At 45.8% G+C, this 22,947-nt stretch overlaps 1 protein-coding gene across 4 annotated transcripts in view; it reads left to right on the forward strand.

Moving 5' to 3' along the window:
• The window catches only part of LOC101689647 (contactin-associated protein-like 3), a 172,783-nt gene that overhangs the window by 23,560 nt on the left and 126,276 nt on the right, over positions 1–22,947 (forward strand). For all 4 annotated transcript variants that reach the window (XM_004739491.3, XM_004739486.3, XM_004739487.3 and 1 more), the window contains exons 2-3: positions 3,741–3,851; positions 15,347–15,540. In XM_004739491.3, the coding sequence (XP_004739548.1) occupies positions 3,741–3,851; positions 15,347–15,540 (305 nt within the window). The remainder of the gene's footprint in view (positions 1–3,740; positions 3,852–15,346; positions 15,541–22,947) is intronic.

A 22,947-nucleotide genomic window follows, 5' to 3' on the forward strand; every position in this document is an offset into this window, starting at 1 on the left:
TTTTAGGCATACAAGTCCTCGGCTTCTACTACCTTGGCGTAAAATGAAACACTGGTTTTGAAGCCTTTAAGTTAGGGTTATAAAAAACATTGTCATTTAAAAATAAATTTTATAAATTGTTCTTCCAAAAAAAGATTACAGCACAAAAGCTATTCTTTTTTTTCTTTTTCTTTTTAAAGACTAAGCTTCATATGCCTTCTCTGAAGTAAGAATAAAAAATGACAATATGGTTTGGAACGTTGAACACTGCCTTTCACATCTCTATATGGGGAACATGTGTTTATAGCATCTTTTGAAGGAACTTAATAAGTGTTGACTTGTCTTAGCAGAGTGAGAAGAATAAAAGCAAATACTTTCAACCCTCAGCAGTCCTCTCAGTGAGTGAGTCCCTGTTGTACTCCCTGCCATGTTGCTGTGTGCGTTCCCTTGTATTGTTGTGTAACGGCTCACTGTACTGCATAATCATGTGATATCATCACTGGCTAGTCATGTGATTCCCCATTGAACTGAGGAGAGAACCGAGGCTTAGTGAAGGGTGAGTGATACCCAAGAGTCGGCAAGGCTGGTGAATGCCAGTCCCACCCAAGCCCAGTTGCAAAATCTATGCTAGCTTCAGTGGTGAGATGACAACAGTGTGAGCAGAGGGGACTAGCATCAGGACAGACCCCTAAAGGAGATTGTGTGGGGCCAGGGCTGGGAAGAGAGCAGGCTTCACTAGACACACAATTAATGGGAATAGCCCTCTCTTTCTGTCAATCTGCTGTGTGATTTCAAGGTGGTGGTGAGGTCCCCAGGACCCCCTGTGTATAGGGAGACTAATACAGTCCTGTTCTGCTCAATGTTCTAGACCCTGAGAAACTTCTAGGCTAACACTCGAGTTAGCTCTGTTGACCATGACATGTAGATAACACCCCTTTTCTGGAATTTTCTGAAGTACTAATCATACCCCAGTAATAGGCCAACTCTTTGTGGTTCCTGTGCACACACCCATCACAGGGGCTTCCTGGGCCTTCCTGTGCCACAGACCCCTTTGGAACTTCACTGAAGTCTGTGTCCCCTTCTCATAGCAATGGTTATAAATGCATTACATTTATATATATATGCCAGTTACAGTGAAGGGCTGATATCCATCAATCAGAAATTGTAATATAATGTCTCCTTTGTTATTAGCTCATTAAATAACAAAATCTAGTGCTGAGTTGAATACGATTATTTGGAAGTAAGGAGGAACATAAATGATACTTCCAGATATCCGTGAAGATTGCTGTAAGACTGTCTGTAACTTATGATGGTAACAAACAAAAAAGCATGGGCACTACTGAAGATGATGTGGTTTGTCTATGCTCATGATTAAAGAAAATGCTGAATTTTAGCTGGAGGTTTAATGAAAATAAAGATGTAGCTTTTCCCTATCTTCGCAGGCCCCTTAAATCATATCTGTACCCCATGTTATGAACTGCTGAGTCATGGTTCCCCGATTCAGTTTCTATGAAAAACCCTCTTGGGCTTTTGATTGGACTTCTAATGAGTCTTTACCTCAAACTGGGGACAACTGAGAGTTTAAAAATACTGTCTTCCCAAGGGCAAAAATGAACTATTGGGATTTCATCAAGATCAAAAGCTTTTGCACAGCAAAGGAAACAGTTAACAAAATCAAAAGACAACTGACAGAATGGGAGAAGATATTTGCAAACGACATATCAGATAAAGGACTAGTGTCCAGAATCTATAAAGAACTTAGCAAACTCAACACCCAAAGAACAAATAATCCAATCAAGAAATGGGCAGAGGACATGAACAGACATTTCTGCAAAGAAGACATCCAGATGGCCAACAGACACATGAAAAAGTGCTCCATATCACTCGGCATCAGGGAAATACAAATCAAAACCACAATGCGATATCACCTCACACCAGTCAGAATGGCTAAAATCAACAAGTCAGGAAATGACAGATGCTGGCGAGGATGCGGAGAAAGGGGAACCCTCCTACACTGTTGGTGGGATGCAAGCTGGTGCAACCTCTCTGGAAAACAGCATAGAGATTCCTCAAAATGTTGAAAATAGAACTGCCCTATGACCCAGCAATTGCACTATTGGGTATTTACCCTAAAGATACAAACGTAGTGATCCAAAGGGGCACGTGTACTCGAATGTTTATAGCAGCAATGTCCACAATAGCCAAACTATGGAAAGAACCTAGATGTCCACCAACAGATGAATGGATCAAGAAGATGTGGTATATATACACAATGGAATACTATGCAGCCATCAAAAGAAATGAAATCTTGCCATTTGCGACAACATGGATGGAACTAGAGCGTATCATGCTTAGCGAAATAAGTCAAGCGGAGAAAGACAATCATATGATCTCCCTGATATGAGGAAGTGGTGATGCAACATGGGGGCTTAAGTGGGTAGGAGAAGAATAAATGAAACAAGATGGGATTGGGAGGGAGACAAACCATAAGTGACTCTTAATCTCACAAAACAAACTGAGGGTTGCTGGGGGGAGGGGGTTTGGGAGAAAGGGGTGGTATTATGGACATTGGGGAGGGTATGTGTTTTGGTGAGTGCTGTGAAGTGTGTAAACCTGGTGATTCACAGACCTGTACCCCTGGGGATAAAAATATATGTTTATAAAAAATAAAAAATTATATTAAATTAAAAAAATAAATAAATAAAAAGAAAAGAAAAAAAATACTGTCTTCCTGTCTGTGATTGCGAGAGTCTGTATTTTACTGCTTTTCTTTAAGGTCATTCAGTATAGTTTTTATAATAATCCTCATAAGTGTTTTGCACAGTTTTGTAAGATTCATTCTTAGATACTTTGTGTGTTTTGTTGTTATTTGTTATTCTAGTTATCGTTGGCGCCCACCTAGAGTTTAAGACGAAATCAGTTTTGGGATATTGAGCTACTAAACCAGTCACTTACTGATTTTTGGACTTTCTGTCTTTGCCGTTGTATCACCTGGAAGTGATGGTGGTTGCTTTTTTTTTTTTTCTTCTTTCCCAATTCTGTGCTTTTAATTCTGAAATGTTCTCTTAGGTACTGAAAGGACTTTGAGAGTGGCTTTCAGCAGAAGCCTTGATGCTTGTTAAAGTCTTCTTCCTGATTTTAAAGGAAATTCTTCTAATAGTTCTCCACTGAGGGGCAGCGGGCTGGAACCAACTTCTAGCAGTCAGCAAGAGCCATTCATTCACTTTTCAAGAATTTTGTAAGCCGGTTGTTAAAACACAGTCATTATTAAAGATTAAGTTGTATAAAGTTATAGTTAAGTTAATCATGTTAAAAACCAAGGTAAACTCTCCAAACTCACTGCGTACTACTCTCTTTCATGGCATCTCACTCTTGTCTATGTTCTTGAGGTTATTTTAATCTCTTAATCTGCACGGTGGAAACACTGTATAATGAAGTGACATGTGTGACCCTCTTACCCTTGTGATGGTTGGTGACATCATGCTGACAGCTGGGAATTGCCCACGATGGGAGTATGTACACCACGGAAGATGGCAAATGCTGCCAATCAGGGGTTTTATTTTCTTTGCCACCGACTAACACACCTCTGATCAAGACCGATGTTTGCCATAGATTCTAGCATTTTCTTGGCCTGTTAACTGAAAGCAAGGACAGGAGGGAGGAGAGGAGGGAGAGGAAGAAGGAAGCAGGAAGGCAGGGAGGGCAGAAGTGGGGAATGCCTGGAGCAGGGGGTTAATCTGAATTTGGGGTTTTCCGCACAGATCACTGTGATGTCCCGCTGGCGTCCACGTTGCCACGAGAGTCCTTCAGCTGCTCATCGCAGCTGTCCAGGAGCCATGGCCCGGGGTTCGCAAGTCTTAATCGCAGAGATGGTGAGTCTGATGCTGTCTTGCTTTTAGCCCATCACAAGTCTTTCTCAGGGAGAATAACGACCATTCTTACTTCATATTCATTTTTGTGGCTCGAAGAGTAATTATATCGCAGTTAAGTGAAGAAGCAGGTTCAGTGATGTGTCATTTCCAGCTTCCTGCGTCTGTAGCGTTCTTCTTTTCTGTTGGTTCTGACATTTCCCGTCCCTGCTGATGGTCAGCAAGTGGTCATAAATGAGACCTGAATCAGAAAGGAATTACTGGAGGCTCCAGATTATTTCCTATTTTGTCATCCCTTTTTAGTTTCAGAGCACTCCATGGATGGGTGACTAGCAAGTGTGCTTCTTGTGGGTAACTAAAACACTAGCAAGTGTGCTTATTGTGGGCTCCTGGGTGGCTCAGTGATCTCGGGGTCCTGGGATGGAGCCCCATATGTGGCTCCCTGCTTGGTGGGGAGCCTGCTTCTCCCTCTCCTTCCAGCTCCTGCTCTTTCTTCTATCTCTCTCTCTTTCAAATAAATGATCAAAGTCTTAGAAAAACCCAACAACAAATGAATGAGCCAATGTCATGGGCACTGGCAACACCCAGCAAGCCACGAGCTGACCCCAGTGAGATGGGAAGCTGCCACGGGGTACTGATGGGGAAATAGCCCCATCCCAGGACCTGGCCTGCAAGGAGCCGGGGCAAAGCCTCCTGTTGAAAATAGACTGCGTTTGTACCCATGGGAAGGGAGCTAAAGGGCTCCTTTCTCGGGGTGGGGAGGTGTTCGTTCATTCATTCTTGCTCCATGACTTATGGATGAAGTTGCTTTCACTTTTGCACAAACAGTCATTCAGCAGACTGAGTAATACATGCACTGAAAACACAGATGTTTCACTACCTTGGAAAGGGATAGATTAACTTTTTTGGTGAATGATCCATTCAGAAAGTAAAATTTTAAATTGACTGTGTCCCAGGTAAATGTAAATTCTGAAGATTATTACAATGGAACAGAGCATTTGCCTCCCTTTATTCGGTATTTCTAAGATCACAGTTTAAGTATAGCTTGAATTTTATTGTGTCCTCAAAAGTCAAGTGCAGGAACAAGTGATCAGATAGACTGATGGGGCCCCATAAAGACACAGGGAAGGATTTTGGTGAGTTTGGGGGGGGTGGAGAGATCACGCTGCTGAGGACCACCTTCATGACCTTTTACTATGAAAAACCATTTCTGGCCAGATATTTTCTCCTCCAGGTAGTTAGGAAGCATCAGTCATGATGACTTTCAGTCCTCTGGTGAAAATAGCCTCTCACTGAAGCCGGTTTTCAATTAATAATTAAATGATCAAATTTACTATTTTTGGTCTATTGGTTCCTCTAATACCAGCTTAACATCTAAACTTTCCAATGGTTGCCCAAAGACTGTAAAAACCAAATAAGCATCATCCTTAATTAGTTTAAAGGATCCCAAGAGGCCTGTGTATTGTGTTTCTGATGTGCATATACAGGATATCTTTATGATTCAGGCCTCTGGTCCTGTCAGTGTGTGGTGGCACTGGGAAGTTTATAAGCATCAGAAGGAAAATCCCAGTGTTTAAGATGAATTTATTTCCATTATATTTAATTAAAAAATCAATAACTTAGACTATCGTAAGCAGCCATTGTAAAATGGTCAGTATAAAATGCATTTACTATAGTCAGATCACTCTTTGCAGATTTAAATTAATTTTTTAAGAGCATGGCAATCAACTGATGAGGTTTTTCTTGTGGTTGTTGCTACTCTGACTTTATAAAATACATATTTCATTAAATACTCCTTTATTTTGCCATCTGATTTTATACCCATTCCTAAGGCAGGATTCAGACAGCACTGTTTCTCAATATCCTTCTGAAGGATTATCTATGCATATTTTCCGTTGAGAGCCGGCATCCCAGGGGCATCTGGTGGCTCAGTCGGTTGGGCGTCTGCCTTCAGCCGGGCTCCTGATCCCAGGGTCCCTGGACTGAGCCCTGCACCAGGTTCCCTGCTCAGAGGAGAGCCTGCTTCTTCCTCTCCTCCTCACTCCGCTTGTCTTCTCTCTGTTTTTCTTTTTCTCTTGAATAAATAAATAAATAAAATCTAAAAAAAAATTAAAGCCAACATCTCGGAATCTTTCCTGGAATTTCTTTTGACTTTGTAAATGCTAGAGAACAGATTAGTTCAGTTTAGGATATTACAATGTAAAATTTGGATTGTATAAAATCTGGAAGATTATAATAATAATGACGATGATTCTTCCTATATAGTAGTTGTATCTTTTCTGAAAATTTGGCACAAGATCTGGTGATGGAAGCCATGTTAGACAACTTGATTATGTGGTTAAAATGTCCTTGGTCTATATTATGGTACCTGGAGGTTGTAAAGAAGGTGTCTGTCTTACCTCTCTATTTTGCCCAGCAGTCTCTGAGCTTTCAATATTTTTATGGAAAAATAGAACTATCTGAACCCTCATGGCTCCTGCCAGGGATTTTGTATGTAGCTTATCGCTGCATCTACCTTATGTAGAAGGTAGTAAGACAGCAGTCAGTACATACAGTTTCTTTATTTTTATTATTTTTAAAGATTTTATTTACTTATTTTAGAGAGACAGAGAACATGAGTGAGGTGAGCAGAGGGAGAGGGACTAGGAACTCTGTACTGAGCATGAAGTCCAACACGGGGCTCGATCTCACGCCCTCCAGATCATGACTTGAGCGCAGATCAACACCTGAGAATTTACTTAAGAAGAAAGGCTGTGATTCAGATCACTTCCCTAAGAAAAATATAAACACTTAATCTCTACATTGAATTTCCATCCAGCCATGTTTATCTGAATTGCCCCTTCTAGGAATTTCCTTTTTTATTTCTGCCCAGGTCCCCTGGCTCAGGATTCACCAGCTAAGGTGGCCTTCCTGTCTGCCAAAGTAGTGGGGTCCAGTTAGCAATCCTTCCCGAGGCACCGGGATCCCTGATGGGTCACAGGCGCCATATTGAAATTGACACGGGAGTCCTGAACTGCTCCTTTAACCTGTGACTCAGGAAGACCATAGTCAGGGACAAGGGCTACTGGGGTCTCTCTGGGCCCCCCATGGTCAGCTGCTCTGCTGCCGTGAACGTGAAGGGAGACCTGCCTGGACTAGGGGCTGATGGGGGGATGGTGATCCCAGGGCCCCCTGTTCTCTTTCCTGCCATCCTTTCAGCCTGACTGTTGTCCCGTTGCTGTGTTCCCTCTGAAGAAATCGGGGGAGTGGGCTTTGCTCTGACACATTCACATGCCATCTTTTGAATGCCCCCCCCCTTGCTGCTCCTCACATCACGTGATGCTCAGGCCTCCTCCTTTTTGCATTCATTAGGATACTCTGCTTCCTACAGCAGGTAATTGGTCCTCGACTCTTTTCATCAGAGGCTCTAATGGCATGCTTATGAACAGTTAGGAATTAAGCCATGCAGCGTCCTTCAAGAGAACTCGAGTTTTAGCATCAACGGAATTTTCTTTCTTTTTCCCCAGAGGCATTTGGCTGACTGAGCAGTCACAAATGGGTGGCTAATTTAGTTGTCATGCTTTTGTTTTCCAAGCACCTCCCCCACCCCCGCATTTCTTGACATGATCCTCCACCATACTAGATTTTTTAAAAAGGAGACATTGCCTTGAAAGCATGCAGCTGTGCTCCTGTCGGGAACAGTGGGCTGGCCTGGCCTCCTGCCCTTCTGGGCCCTGGACTCCCCAGGGGTCTGCCCACAGCAGAGGGAGGTGCCCCTGTTCTGATGGCCTCAGGAGTGATCTGATATCCCGTCTGTTCTGCATGAGTCAGGGGGCTGCTGAAAGGATGCCCTCCTAGAATTAGGACACGTCCCAGAGCCGCACTCCTTGTAAACAGAGATTTCACGGGACATGAATGAGCTCAGTCACACATTTTATTCGGTCATAAATGAAGGATTTATGACCTGTTCGGGTTGTGACAGGCTTGCTGGGCAATTCTTGCTCTGTTTCCATGGTGGGAAATCATCAGAACCGTCTCATGTTTTGCCAGGGCAGAACTTCCAACGAGTCAGAGCTGAGAGCCTCTAGTCAGATTTCATTGGGTCTCCATGACCCGTTCAGGAGTCTTTGTGAGGACAGCAAAACAAAACACAAGGGATCGACCCATTTTTGTCTGTTTTATGCAGACAGAGCTGTAGTCAGAATGCTTGGTGCGTAGGGCGTGGAAATCAGTCCCTGGGGAGGTCACATGTGAATCCCTGTGGGGTGCTTTCTCTTTCTCAATATCTCTGGCACTTAAAGCAAACTCAGGGTGATTGGTGTGCACTGAGCATGTATTTTCATTTGACTGTCAAAGGGTCTGTTTACCAAGCCATTTCGAGCGTCTTTGCATGTAGGAACCCGGCTCACACTGAGGCAGCTGTGGTGACTGTTCCCCTCCGGGTGCCCTTTGTGGGAAATGTCCCGTTCTCCCGGCTGAGGCTCCTAGTGCAGTACAGGAAGCACACAGGCAGGGGAGCTGGGGGCCCCAACGCAGGGTTTCTGGGCCTACTCTGTACTGGTCGCCGGAATGCCACCTGGACACAGCTGGTGCTGCCTCTTGAGGAATCAAAATTTCAGCAAACGCCTTAATCCCCCAGTAATAGCAGCGTCTGACCCAGGCTTCAGCACATCCAGCCCTAGGACCCCTGAGTGGGGAGGTCAGGGGGACCTCAACACTGTCACCAGACCCTGTCTTCCCGCTGGCCCCTCTTTTCTGAGGACACCCGTCAACTTCCTGGGGATGCCCATCGTCTTCCTGGGGCAGGCAGCAATGGGCTCTGATGGGGTCCGAGATCAAAGGATCAAGACTGATACAAAGTGAAGGTTAAGCAAAGCTTTATTTCATGCCAGCACTGAGAATCAAACTGACCAGCCGGGACCATCTCTTATGCAACCTTGCCCAGCCTCACAGACCAGCTTTTATAGAGCAAAGGCCATGTGGTTGAGCCTGGCCAATGAGATTGTAACACACAGAGAAAGCTGCATAGTCATGCTAGGTCACACAAGGGTGGCCAATTGAATTACAATTTACCCTATAGTAGCTGTTTGAACTAGCCTATCACTTTGATCAGAAATGGCGCCCCAGTTTGGCACCCACAAGGCGGGGTTTACATTTTTTGGTGGTTAGGGAGATAGTGTGTGCGCTTTACTAATTGGACACCTCCATCTGGCCTGACTCGTCCTTGCATCTGGGCTCTTTGTTATCTCTGCCTGACCTGACCCGTCCATGTATCTGGGCTCCGTTATCAGGGACTGGTCGGCCATATTTTACTGGTTTCTCAGACTTGTTTCTAAGTAAGTTCCTCTGGGAGGGCAGGGTCAATTTAAGGTCACTTCATAAACAACAAAATGGCTGTTCTACTGAGATGAGGTCACTCTGGCTAAGTAGGCCTTTACACCCCCCCCCCCTTTTTGGAGATTAGTCAAATCCTTGACTTTTTAGCCAGTTTTATGTCCTCCTGTTGTAAGGGGTTATATTGAGCTTATAAGATTAACATTTTTACCGCCCCAATTCTGTTTTGTCAAATGACATTAGGGCATTTATTATAATGCAGGGGCCAAAAAGTGGCATCAGTAATAGTAAAACCAGGGGGCCTGTAATTGCTGATATTAAGGAAGTTATTCATGGAGACCAGTTGAATAAACTTTTACATCATCCCTGGGAGTTCCTGCATTGTTGTTTGCACTCATCTAGTCTCTTTTTAATGGCTGCCAGACTGTTTTTAATGACTCCAGTGTGATTTACCCAGAAGCAGCATTTCTTTCTTAGGGCTACGCAGAGACCTCCTTTTTTAAGGAATAGTATGTCAAGCCCTCTTTTATTTTGCAGTACTACTTCAGCTAAAGAGCTTAAGGAATCAGTTAGCTTGTCTATATTTTTATGTATACAGTGTAGGTCAGCATCTACTTGGGACCCAAGAGCCTCAAAATCTACTTTCTCCTTTATTAAGGCTGTGGTTCCTACTGCTGTGGGCTCTGCTATCCCTGCCACCAGGGGGTGCTGGAATTAGGATGGGAACCACACGCTTTGTTCGTTCTATCCCTGCAATAAGATGTTGGAACCCCTTGGTTTCTCATAATAATCTACTTGGGGAAGGATGTGGGCAGTTATATAGAGTTTGTTCCAGGAAGAGTTTTGGAAAAAAGCAAGATTGAGGCATGGTGTGAGCCCTGAACTGCAAGCAAACCAGGCCCCAGCAGGGGCCTTAAGGAAGTTAGTGAAGACAGTAGGGACTATTATAGTCTCATATAGGTCTTTATATTGGGAAGCTTGCTTTTGTGTGTGTGTGTGTGTGTGTGTGTGTGTGAGAGAGAGAGAGACAAGGCAAAGTCCCTTTTCTTTTATATCTCCTAGGGTTAGTCTAGGCACCTTTTTCCTCTCACAAGAGTTATAAGAACTTTTATTTCTAATCTGTCCCTTCCAAGTCCCTATGATAATGTTAGCCCCCATTTTAATATAATATGGGGGTTGAGGGTTTAAGCATAGCCAACAGTCTCGAGTAATATTAGGGTCTGAAGTATTTAAAAAGCTAAACATTGAATCTACCAATGGGAGTAAAACTTTGGTGGCGCTGTTGTCACTGTCAACATTTTTTATTTTTTTTAATCCTCTATGACAGCCTCTTTTGGGATTGGGGTGGTCTGGTTGGATTTGGTGGCTTGGGAGGATTTAAAACTGGGTTTGGCCCTATAGACCGGGGTAGTTCTCTAATTTTTATTTTTTGGATGGTGAATTGCCCACCTCTGTCTGTGCCAGCTTTATAATATCTGAGGCCCCAAGATCGGCCATACTCCCAAAGACGGTCTTTGGGGTTGATGATTGTGATAGATATATTTGTACAAAATCTCCCATATTGGTGGGATGCAGTTGAGGGGAAGATCCCCGCAGCCAAATTTCCAACAAATTTTTTTTTGTGTTACATAGTTGTTTGTTCTGGTGGGTACTACAGTTATGTAGGGATTATGGTTTGTTTCCCAGTCAGAGGCTATTGTCTCACAACCCCATCATGTACAATAATAGTCTGAAGCCCCCCCATATTCTGTATAGACCCCTGTACTAGGACATATGTAATAAGGGACGTACGCGATGCAGGGGGTTACAGGTGCCAGTTGACATATGGTTACATTAAATTGCACAGTCAGCTGATAAGTTAGCTATTCACTGTTTTGTATAACTTTTTTCACTTTTAGTAATTTCATTTGTTTAATTTTCTATCTATACTTTTCTGTCTGATGAGGTGACTCAGAAGTTTTTACATAAACAGGTAACAATAGGAGCAACAGTGAACTCAATGAATTCATTGTTTTTTGAGTCTTAACTTTAGTCCATGATTGGTGGGATCCATCGGCAGTGGCATCCATCTCTGGGGGCGTCCTCGTTCTCGGCTCATTTGATGTGATCTGCGTGAATCCAGGCCCTGATGCCCTCTACTTTTACTGCTGTGGGGGTGGTCAGGATGACAGTAAATTGTCCCTTTTAGCAAGGTTTCAAGTTTCCCACTTGGTGGCGGCATATTTAAACCAAGTCCCCAGGTTGGTAAGGATATGGATCCATCTCTGTCTCCGTCTCACTATGGGCAGTCCGGATCCCTGCGTGGGCTCTTTTTAAGACAGACTGTAGTGCCTGCAGTGACTAGAGTACAGACTGATCAGATATTTCCACTAGGGCAACCTTTTGTGGCTGAGGTTAGAGTGGTGGCGGGGGGTCTTCCGAACATTATTTCAAATGGGGTCATCTTGTTTAAGTAGGGTGTACACCGCACCTTAAGGAGGGCCACGATTTACGGTATTTGGTCTCAATGGAGATTGAAGACCTTACTCTGGGTAGAGTAGATTTGAGCCAAGGCAAATGTTTCTTCCGGTGGCCACCCTGTGGAGAAAGTGGGCCACTCTAACTGGCAGAGTGTTTTTAGTTTTCCCGGGTAAACCTTGTCACCCGACTGGGTGGCTTTACCCTGAAAATCCTTGAAATACTGGAGAACAAGACTTAGGGGTGTCACAGGTCCCTTACTCCCCACTTGCTCCATTTTTTTAAACACAACAAACAATACACAGACAACAAAAAGACAAGATAAAGACAACTGCAGACCAGCGGCCCTTCCTCAACCAGATATCAAGTCTAAGGGTGTGCAAGATATAATCCCAACTCAAAAATATAACCTGCACCAGGGTAGGTAGTCACGGTCATCACCATCAGTGGACAGAGTAATTCAGGCCCCGCTGAGAGTTTCCTAGCCAACATTTCCTCTTCCTGAGGAAGTGTCCCTGCTGCTGTTGGAGCCACCAAAGTGGGGGAGGGGGGGTGGGGGGGCAGTCACACAGGATTAACTAGAGATAGAAACCTTCCAACAGATCGATTTAAATACAGTCTGGCTGGTGGTCAGCAGACAATCTGGAATAACCCAGGAACTGGGGGGAGATGTCCGTACAAGGGGTCCAGAGTGGAAGGGGCCGAGCTCTCATTCAAACCCTCACAGGAACCTCAAATGCTGCGTCTTCCTCATCAGTGGAGCAGGGACTGTTACGCTGGTCCCGCTTGCTAGGTGTGGGGCTTGTGGGGTCCCACGTGGGGCCCCAGGTGAGATCCTGGGCCCATCACACGTGCGTGACAAGTTTGTCTTTCTTCGCCGTCTTACCTTTGGGAAGAAGCACAGGCAACAGACCTTCAGTGATAAGGTCACTGGAAAGCTCAGCGCTGGGACTACGGCCCCTCATGCACCTGGAAGCCATGGCAGGGATGGCCTGTTGTAATGGTGACTGTCATCCAGCACCCAGCAGCCTGTGGGAGGGATGACACTGGGTGCTGCACACATCCTCCTGTCACGTCCCCCGCAGTGCTGCAACACACAGCTAGCACACTGTCCCCAGGAGGGAGAAGGATGTTCTGCGTGGTGACCTTCCAGGCCCTGCAGTTTTCTCTGCACAAGTGGGGGGCCCAGATAGGTTTTCCTTGGTACAGGTTGTGACACTGTATTCAGGAAGGGGTGGAGGTGGGAGAGAGGCAGGTGGCGGGGGTGGGGGAATACACACTCCCCCTGTGCATCACCCCCTAGCAGCGATCTGGGGGCACGGGACCTCATTAGCCTGCTGGAGCGAACCACCCCCGGCATAGGGGATTCTGCCGTTCCGTGCCTGTCGCTGCCCCAAGTTCATCAGATGGCTTGGCATGCATGCCAGAAGCACGTCCTCACCGCAGGTCAGGAGGAGATGTTTGGGGTCTATTACCTGCAGGTGGGGGAGGCTGGTTGGCAGGTAGGCAGTGGCACCTGTGGGAGAGGCTGGTCCTGGGGCAACATGCCAGCAGCATCGTGATCTGTTTACTGAATTTGCCTCCCCGCATGGGTGACGCCATGCTGGTGATACTTCCTGGCCTCGAGAGAGGTTAAAATTCACAGGGAAACATGGCAAAATGCCAGCAAGAGTATCATCAGTACCTTCTACAGGACTCTGCTGCGAACTAGGATGAGCCTGGATACAGGACGTCAGTAGTCCCTCAGAGATCTAAGCTGATCCGTAGGAAATTTCAAATGTGGAATCTCCACGTTAAAATGATCTGTTGAATGCCAACACCTAATTTTTAAGGTTATTTTTGCGACAATTCTAAAAATCATGCCCAGCTGCCAAGGAATGTCCCTCCAACTGTGAGTGGCTCTCAGCTAGAATACAGAAGGACTTCCAGTCATCAGCCGCGAGCGGGGCCCTTGGACAAAGCAGCAGAACCAATCTTGTCATGAGAGGCAAGGATAGGCAGCCAAACTGGCATGGGCTGAGGACGCAGAGGAGACTCGGTGTGCAAACAGCCTCTCGGTGTGCAGAGGAATGGGGTTAGTGGGGACACTGGGGAATTGAAATAACGTTTGCCATTGCATTAATACTGTACCGTGTAAATACCTTCATCCTGATAAAAGTCCCATGACGATATAAGATGGTAACTTTGGGGGAAACTGGTACAAAGGAGACAAGAATCCCCTCTACCACGTTTGTAGTTCTTTGGGCAACTGGAAGTTATTTCAGAATAAAAAGTTAAAGATGCATTACAGAACAACCCAAAATGCAGCACATTTTGGATTCGGAGTCAAAGAAAAAGGCATTGCGCTTGCGGTACATTGAGAGGAAAATTTGGAATACTTGAACAAAGATTCAGTCTGGGAAATCTGGGTGGAAAGAAATGAGAAAGAACCTGGGTTCTCCGGAAGGCCGTGCTTGAACACGTGCGGTGAAGGGGGGAGGTGGCGAAGGGAGGACCTGGTGAAGAGACATCTGTGCCCACCCCCTGGGAACGCCCCCAGTCCTGGTGCAAGCGCCCCACTTCTGTTTCCCTCTCAGCTGTACTGGGACCATGTCTCACACTTCCTGACATACCCCAGCCCTACAGGCCTTAGCAAACCCAGTGCAGGGGTCAGTAAGAGCCCCTCACAGGAGGACGGTCAATGAGGTCTAATGCATTAGGCCTCGTTATGAGAACCTCAAGTGAGGTGTCCGACGGTGGGGAAAATTGTTTTCCAAAACCGCTCTTATCATATTATAGACGACTTCCATGCCTCATGTTTTCTGGACATGGATAATTGGCAAAATATCGGTTCCAGAATGTGCTTCAAGCTTATTTTCCAGTTTTTTAATTGTTTATTATTTTAAAACCAGAAACTTCAATGTGATGTCTAACTCCACATTCAAAACCCACATTTCTGGGACCTGAAAGAACAAAATACAGCCTCCGGGAGCCAACACAGCCTCCGGGAGTCTCCTCTGAGGCGGTGTTTTGTCTGTTTCTCACTGGACAAGACAAAGCCTCGTGATTTCTGCTCTGCACCTGTTGTCTTGAAAACCTGGGACATCCTTGTTATTCCCTTGCTCTGTATTCTCCCTCTAGCTCCCCGCTGCCCCTCAGGCTCTCCCCCCCTGCGCAGGAAAACCTTCACGTCCACCACTGCTGCTCTGTGTTTCAGATGATTCTTCGAAATGCCTGTTTCTCGCATAAACCAGTAAGCGTATCAAGTGTAGGGTTTGCCATCACCACCCTTCCTATCCTGTCATTCGGTACGGCACTTCCTCATGCTGGGATTCCAGAATTAAGCTTTTCTATTTCTACCATGGTCTGCATGCATTCCTTCAGATCCAGCCAAAGGTATGTCATACATACAGACGGGCAGAGACACTAGTCTCAAACACGGATGCGGTGACCTGGTGTTTGGTCGGCCACATGTCGCCTGGGACCGTTGGACACCCAAGAGTCAGGGTTATGACTGAGAAATCAGAGTAATTCATGAGGAATGTAGGATTCATCTGTTTACTTAACCCGTGGTTCTGAATGCGTGTCTGTGTGTATCTGTCTGTGTGATCATGGGGGGTTATACATTCCAGAATTTGGAACTCTGATTTTTGTAAGTTTTATTTATGATCTCTTTCTTTACAGGATAATGCAGATCTTAATGATTTCTCTCCCTTTACTATTTTCTCCCACTTCTGTTTCCCCTCAAGGGGCCGGTGGCTGGTCTCCACTTGTGTCAGATAAATACCAGTGGCTGCAGGTCGACCTTGGAGAGAGAATGGAGGTCACAGCTGTGGCCACGCAGGGAGGGTATGGGAGCTCCAACTGGGTGACCAGCTACGTCCTCATGTTCAGTGACGGCGGGAGGAACTGGAAGCAGTACCGGCGAGAAGAAAGCGTCTCGGTATGTTCCTTCCTGAGAACTGTCTCTCGGTATGAATTGTGCCAGTCACTCCCTGTTGCTGCGGATCTGTCAGACTGAGCACAGAGACAGAGCCCCCCAAAGTACCTGAGTGTGTTTTCAAGTGAATATAAGATGCGTGTGGCCCTGTATGATCTATGCACTAAGTCAAATAGCCCTGTGCTACAGTGAAACACTGAAAATGTCTCCCCGCTGTTCCTGGACATAGTGTGTGATCGAAGGGGTGAGGTCATGTGCAGCCCAGAAGATGGTGTCAGTTCTTCAGCTGAGTAAATACGTTACTCCAAGTCCTCCAGTTAAGTGAGATTTCTGAAAGTCTCCAGAAACTGACACACACACATCATGGGCAGTCTCCGTTTGGACGATGGCATGTTGAGGGACATATGTCTGGCTCTAGCAGGAACCTGGGCACTTGTGTGGTCCCTTGTCCTTCATGGGGGTAGATATCAGGGATTCTTTGGAGTCACAATGACTTAAACTATCTTACACCAGGGATGTGCTTTCTGCTTCTGATTCCATACCCGCTCTTCTTTGAGAAGAATTAAATTTCGCTCTCCTGACTTTCTGAATATTAAAATATATGGACTTTATCAGATATTCAGAGTTTTGAGTCTTCAGATCATAGTGTTCCCTGAGGGAGGAGCTCTGAAGATAGAGTGGGGTAAGCGTCTGCTGTGTTGCTGTTGGCTGTTGGGGCAACGGGGCAGGGCTGTTGCCTCAAGATTTCTCAGGTGGAGAAGGAATTACTTTCTTATAATTAAAAATACACTAGGGGTGCCTGGGTGGCTCAGTTGGTTGAGCTTCCAACTGTTGGTTCATGTCGTGATCTCAGGGTCCTGGGATCAAGCTCTCTGTTGGCTCCATGCTCAGTGGGGTGTCTGCTTGAGATTCTCTCTCTCCCTCTCCTTCTGCTCTCCCCTCTTCCTTGTTCCCATGCACTCTGTCTCATGAATAAATAAATCTTTAAAAAAATACACTTTACATGGTTTCCAGGGGCTAGGGGATGGGAAGGATGGAGAATTACTGTTTAATGGGGACAGCTTCAGTTTAGAAGATGAGAAAGTTCTGGGGGTGCATGACGGTGACAGTTGCCCAGCCGTGTGATTGTTAGTGGTACACAATGACATGCTTAGAGGTGGCCAAAGTGGTGAATTTTATATTAGGACAATTTATCCACAATTTAAAAAAAAATACATTTTAGGTTCCATTTAATTTAGGTAAGGATATTTAGGTAAGTCTTAAAAAATTGTCTTGTCATGGTAAGAGGGGAGGTATCAGCGAAAAAGCCATTACTTGTTAGCTGGTAGCTCGTTAGCTTATCTGTAACACTAACAAGGGACAAAATGATAATACTATTGGGTAACAAATTGGACTCATTTGAACTCCCTTAGAACTCTGTAACTTAGTATAACTTCATAGCTTATGGCCTATTTAATTTTTTATCTCTGGACCTCTTTTAGTTCATCAATAGATGTTGATTTAAATTGAATTAGGAAGAACTAGTCAGTTGTCTAACACTGGGTAAAAGAACAAAATAGGCGAGAATTTGTGTTTAGGGGACCAGCTGACTTTAATACCCCAAACAGGCAGTTGCCAAGTGTGTGTTTGGAAGTACATCTCGACATTGAGCTAATTCTAGGCATGCCAGGTCCAAACCAGGTTTAAGACCAACATTAATTAAGAATGAACAACAGTTAAAAGTTAAGGAAGCATTTACCTTATAGAGAGCTTTTGTTCCAAATTAAATCTTGCTTTTCGAAATCAGGTAATGGACCACTAACGCGTGCTTATTCTTAGTTGTATTAACCAAGGTTCATATTTTTACCCCCATCCCATCCCAGTACAAGGATGTGACATTGTGACCATTCCTGTTTTTTAGCTAAGAGGTTTTTGGGGGATTCAAACCCAAGCATCACCATGTGGCACCTTGTTTCCAGGAGCCCAGGGAAGTAAGGACCAAGCATAGTGGTGTTACTGACCCTAGACCACGCAGTTGAGGATGGATGCTTGGACTCCTCGGTCCCACTGGCCGTCGCATGGTCATGACTGGTGTGGTGGCCTCCCTCCCACACCCGGGGAGCTCGCTCACAGAGACCCGCCTTGGTAAATGTTTGCTGGATGAGTGCAGGGATGGAATCTACCTTCCCTTGAGGTAGGACGCTTCTCCTGAGCTCCCTGCTCTGCGCCCTTTGAGGCCCTCGTCTCGGCTCAGGGCTTCTTAAAGCTCCTCCGGGGCAGGAATTTCTTCTGCATTTCAGTCTCCTCTAGGAAAGGCGCTCCTTCAGGCAGTCCTTCAGCCCTCCCCACAGGACACATGGTGCTGTCTCCACCCCAGACTGCATACACGGCTGGCTCTGGCCACAGTAAGTCCCACGAGCTGATAATTAGGAGATTCTACCCACAGTCTCTTGAAGATGATCAGGTGGATTTGGCTGCTCTCTGGCTCCTCTCACACAGACGACCTGCTCTTTTTTTTTTTTTTTTTTTAAAGATATTTATTTATTTATTTGATAGAGATCACAAGTAGGCAGAGAGGCAGGCAGAGAGAGAGGAAGGTAAGCAGGCTCCCTGCTGAACAGAGAACCCGATGCGGGGCTTGATCTCAGGACCCTGGGATCATGACCTGAGCTGAAGGCAGAGGCTTTAACCCACTGAGCCACCCAGGTGCCCCCAGAGGACCTGCTCTTAACCCTAAAGCACGTACCTTCCCGGAGGCCCTTCCCACTCTTTAGGTGCTGGTTTTTAATCTGTGCTTCCCTGACATTTGAGAGTGAACTATGATTCTAAAAACTTTCCTTGAGATATTTACCCTCTTTATCAGCAGAAGAGATACCGTCATTTTCCTGGTTTTGTGCTACTCCTGTAAAAAACGATCAGGCGCTTTACGAGACAGAGCTGTTAGGTCACAGTTTCTGTAGATCTGAAGTCTGGTGCACCTGGCTGGGTCCTCTGGGTAAGCTGTTGGCTGAGCTGCACTTTTTCCCCTTCTGGATGTCTGGAAATCCCTGGGATCCTCCTCAGGTCCTGTGATTCACTGGGGGGACTTACGGGACCAATGCATAGTCATAAAACTATGATGTGTCCAGGGTACAAAGCGGAAAGAGTAAAGGAAAAAGGTCGATGGGATGAAGTCTGCAGGAAACCAGGCATGAGCCTCCAGGGGTCCTCTCCAAGCAGAGCCGTACAGAACGTGCTAAGTTCCCTCCAGAACAAGTGAGAACTGTCCTCGCCAAGTGTGGTCCACCATGGAAACTCATTAGAGACTCAACAGCCTGGGCATTTATCGGAGGCCGGTCACACAGGCTCCCTCCTTGCAAGACCCCGACCAGGACGATGGTTACTGAGTGTAAATGAGTTGTTCGCACAAACGTTAGGCACAGTGAGCTGCTCGCATTATTAGGGTCTTGGGACTGTACCAGCCTTGAGATTTGAATCGGTCTAGGTGATTTAGGAGTCCGACCACTGTGAAGAGGAGGATTCAGGTGGTCTCGGGCTCAGTTGAACCTAAGAGGGAGGCCTGCCCCCCGCCTTCCCTGTGTCAGCTACTGGCATGTTTTCCCCAGTGCAGATGGATGGGTTCGGAAGCCTGGGGAGGCGCTCAGACTTGTCTGGCTCTGGCGGAGGGGCCATCTGAGAACTCCCATCTGTGGTCATTGGAAGAGTCCTTGCCACTGGGTGGTCCCACCTGCTCCACACTAGGCACTGAGGGTCCTGCAGCCTGGGCTGTGGGTAGAGCCATGTAGAGGCTTGCAGCCACCCTCATGGGCTGCCGTGGACTAAGAAGGGAGGGATGCCGGGAGGGCCATATTTTCAAATCTCCTAGTCTTCATCTCTCTTTATGATCCTCTGCTTTCTTTTACATTTATCTGCTTTCCTCTGCCTATACATTGCGTCTTTCTACTCCTGTCCTCCCCTTCTCTGCAAGAGAGAGGACCTGGATGACAACGGGCCTTACAACTCAACAGGAGGCCTACAGTCCATCAGCATCACCTGGGATCCTGACAGAGATAATGGGGTTTCAACCCCCATCCTGGCTTCCTGGATCCCAGATCTGCATTTTTTAAAAAAGATTTTATTTATTTATCTGTCAGACAGAGATCACAAGTAGGCAGAGAGGCAGGCAGAAAGAGAGGGGGAAGCAGGCTCCCGACTGAGCTGAGACCCCCAATGTGATCCAGGACCCTGAGATCATGATCTGAGCTGAAGGCAAAGGCTTAATCCACTGAGCCACCCAGGCACCCCGAAAATCTGCATTTTAACAAGATTCCCAGAGGATCCCAGAAGTGCTGACTGAAAAGACCCATGTCCAATCTGTGGGAGAAGTGGTTCTGCTCCTTTAGTGACTTTACCTGCCTGGATTTCAGGAGATTACAACCTGCTGGAGGATACAGCTTGTCCCGGGCACCTGTTAACCTGAGCCATGTTCTTCCCTTTAATGAGTCCTTAGGACTCTCACTCCATTGTCTTTTGGCTGCAGGACACTCGCTTTCTCCCCAATAGTCACCAACCTACTGGAACAAACCCCGGAGTGTCTTCTCGTTGCTTCTATCAACAATGACCAAGTGCTTAAAGTTAGTACCATCTTTGAGAAATAGATTATTTCCTAAACCTGTACATTTTGCATTAATTAGGGCTTTATTCTTAACTCCTGAGAACTCAAGTTCAAAGATTATGTATTTTAGGATTTCAAGACTGGGCTGTTGCCCGGAACATACTGACAACTTAGAATTTAAGTGGCATTTTCTTCCTCTGCAGGATGTTTGCACGAGAAAGGCATAGTCTAAGGATAGACTGGTAAATGGATTTAGAGAAATAAAAACAACAACAGAAATTATTTGAAATGAACATAGGATCTAGTATAATAATTCTATTGAATAGATTTCTTTTGCCTTGAGAAAATGTGTATCAGTAGGTCCTTGGGTGAAAATAAAAGAGAAATCACAAGGAATTTGGAAGGCAGCTGTGCTCACCACTATACCACCAACGCGAAATAGCAAAGAATTTGAAACTTTGTTCTACTTTGGATAATTTACAACCTGAACCAAGCAGAAAGTGTTGACTGATTAGTGAGGCTAAGTAACATTACATGGAAAGACAGGACAATCTCGTAGTGCTCTACAAGAGTGACAGAGGTGACTCCAAAGGTTTAGGGTAGAAGAAATGACAGGAAAATGCTGGGAGCAAAGCAGATGGGATGGGGCCGCCAGTTACTTCTGCAGTGGTTCGTGTGTTTGAGGGAAGGGGCTGGTGCGCCTACAGGAAAATAATTGCTTGTGAAATCCAGGTCACAGGCACATGTGTTTGTAGTTCAGGATATGTTTGAAACATGGATTCACCAGAAAAAAATCTCAAACTATTGAATTCAGATTTAAATGAACCATGGCTACTTGGTGTAAGTAGAAAAATCATGAGACCCGTACCTGATTTCAGAATAAAAAGAGATAAGAACCATGTCCAATCATAATAAGATCAACTTGAATCAGAAATAAGGAAGCATGTGAGCAAGATAGTAGGCACTCTGCTGAGTATGCAGCTTGGCTGGGAGCTGAAGTGGAAACTCGTTGGACGCAGCCCCTGTGAGGTCAGTCGCTAAGTCTGTGCCAGTTTATTTCAGGTCTGGGTGTGCACGTTCACTATTGAGCTGACGACCCGACAGAACCAAGCCCCACCTCACGTAGGCAGTTGCAGAAAGGGTGTGCAGGGCCTGCAAGGTCAGACTGGGTCTGGGCCAATGCCAGGCTCACCAGGTCCAAGTGCGGCTCTGAGACCAGTCGGTTTATAGCAGAATGGGAGCAGCACTTGACGATTCCATTATGGGTCACTTCCGTGTACTCAGCCTTGCGGGGACATGGGTTTCTCCCGCTTAACCGTCCTGCTGCTCACCTACAGCGTATTGATCACCACAGCAGCCCCTCTCGACCCTTCTGTGTGGATGGCACTTAACTGTTGTGGACGGCGATTGGATTTTCTATGCGTGTCTTCCCTTCCTGGGCTCTGAGGGCCATTAGGTCAGGGACTGATCTCCGGGGAAGCCCAGGCCTATTATGGTTTCTCGATAAAGGGCTGTTGGGTTGAATTAAGGGAAGGTTGCTGTTCTCCAATAGGCCTCAGCCAGATGGGTAGTTAACGATATGGAAACCTTAGCCACCCATGGGATGTGGCTTATGCAGTGGGAGGCTTTTGGTGCCAAATATGAGAGTGAGAAGTTTAACACTGCTTCCCCACAACATTGTACATGGATGATGCCTATTGAGCCTAAGGTGGTCTCCGGTGTGCCCTTAACTGCAGGTCTCAGTGACAGCAGATAAAAGCGGGATTCCATCCTGGAAATCTGTCCTTCTTCCCTCCCTCCCTTCCCTCCTTCCTTCCTTCTCTGTCAATGACAATCCTCCCCAGCCCGAAAGCCTTCACTCTGTGCTGAAATTGCTTGGGCAATCTCTGCTCTCTCATGTCTCGCACACTACTCTCTCATGTCCCACATTCTACTCTCTTGTCTTGCACACCACTCTCTCATGTCTTGCACGCTAGTCTCTCATGTCCTGCACACTATTCTCACTCCAGTCATTCATCTCGTGACTGTTTCACATCAGCTCTAGCGTCAGGGTCTCTGGCTTGTTTCTCTATCGTTTGTACCTACTTCATTAAAAGTAGGATTTTTAAAAAATTTCTTGGAAGAACACAAAAATAAAAAATTAAAAAAATCCTTTTTGTGTTAAGCAGGAAAAGTGAACAATGGAAAAATTAAGTTCTTACAGAAAAGTTTCTGCAGTAGCACAGTCATGGAAAGGAACCGTCATTGAGCTGAGTCTTGGGGAGGCAGAACTCAGGGAAGCTCAGGGAATCTCCAGCAGAGTCTCCTGGAGAGTCTTCCCAGCCCCTTGCAACTCAGGCAGCAGAGCTTCAGAGGATATGGTACCAACAGTTGGTCTCAGGTGGAGTGACCATTAACTCTACACTTTCTACAACTTGCAGATACCATAAATATACAGAATGCGCAAGTGTGGTGTGTACTTATGCATTCTGTATACAAACAGTATCTCTTCAAGTTGGAGAAATTGTGCTCTCCTGCAGTTAGAAAGTTTTCTGCCTTTGATGCAGAGCACATTTTGTAAATTTGTGTAGACAAAGGCAGCAATGAAATAAATTATATTATTTTGCAAAAGAGGACGACAGGTTTTCAGTATTTAAAAAAATGTTCATGTAGCTGGTCTTAAAACTCCAAAATGGTGAAGATTTCTGATTAGCAATCCTTAGAAAGGTGTGTTCCAGGGGTCTGCTAGCTTGTTCTGTAAAGGGGCAGATGACAAATGTTTTCAGTGTTGTAGCCCATACAGTCTCTGTTGTAGCTCCTCCCTTGTGTGAAAGCAGCCAGAGGCATTGTGTAAGTGA

This window comes from Mustela putorius, unplaced genomic scaffold (genome assembly GCF_011764305.1).
Source record: "Mustela putorius furo isolate JIRA1106 unplaced genomic scaffold, ASM1176430v1.1 tig00003845_pilon_pilon_pilon, whole genome shotgun sequence".
NCBI lineage: Eukaryota > Metazoa > Chordata > Mammalia > Carnivora > Mustelidae > Mustela > Mustela putorius.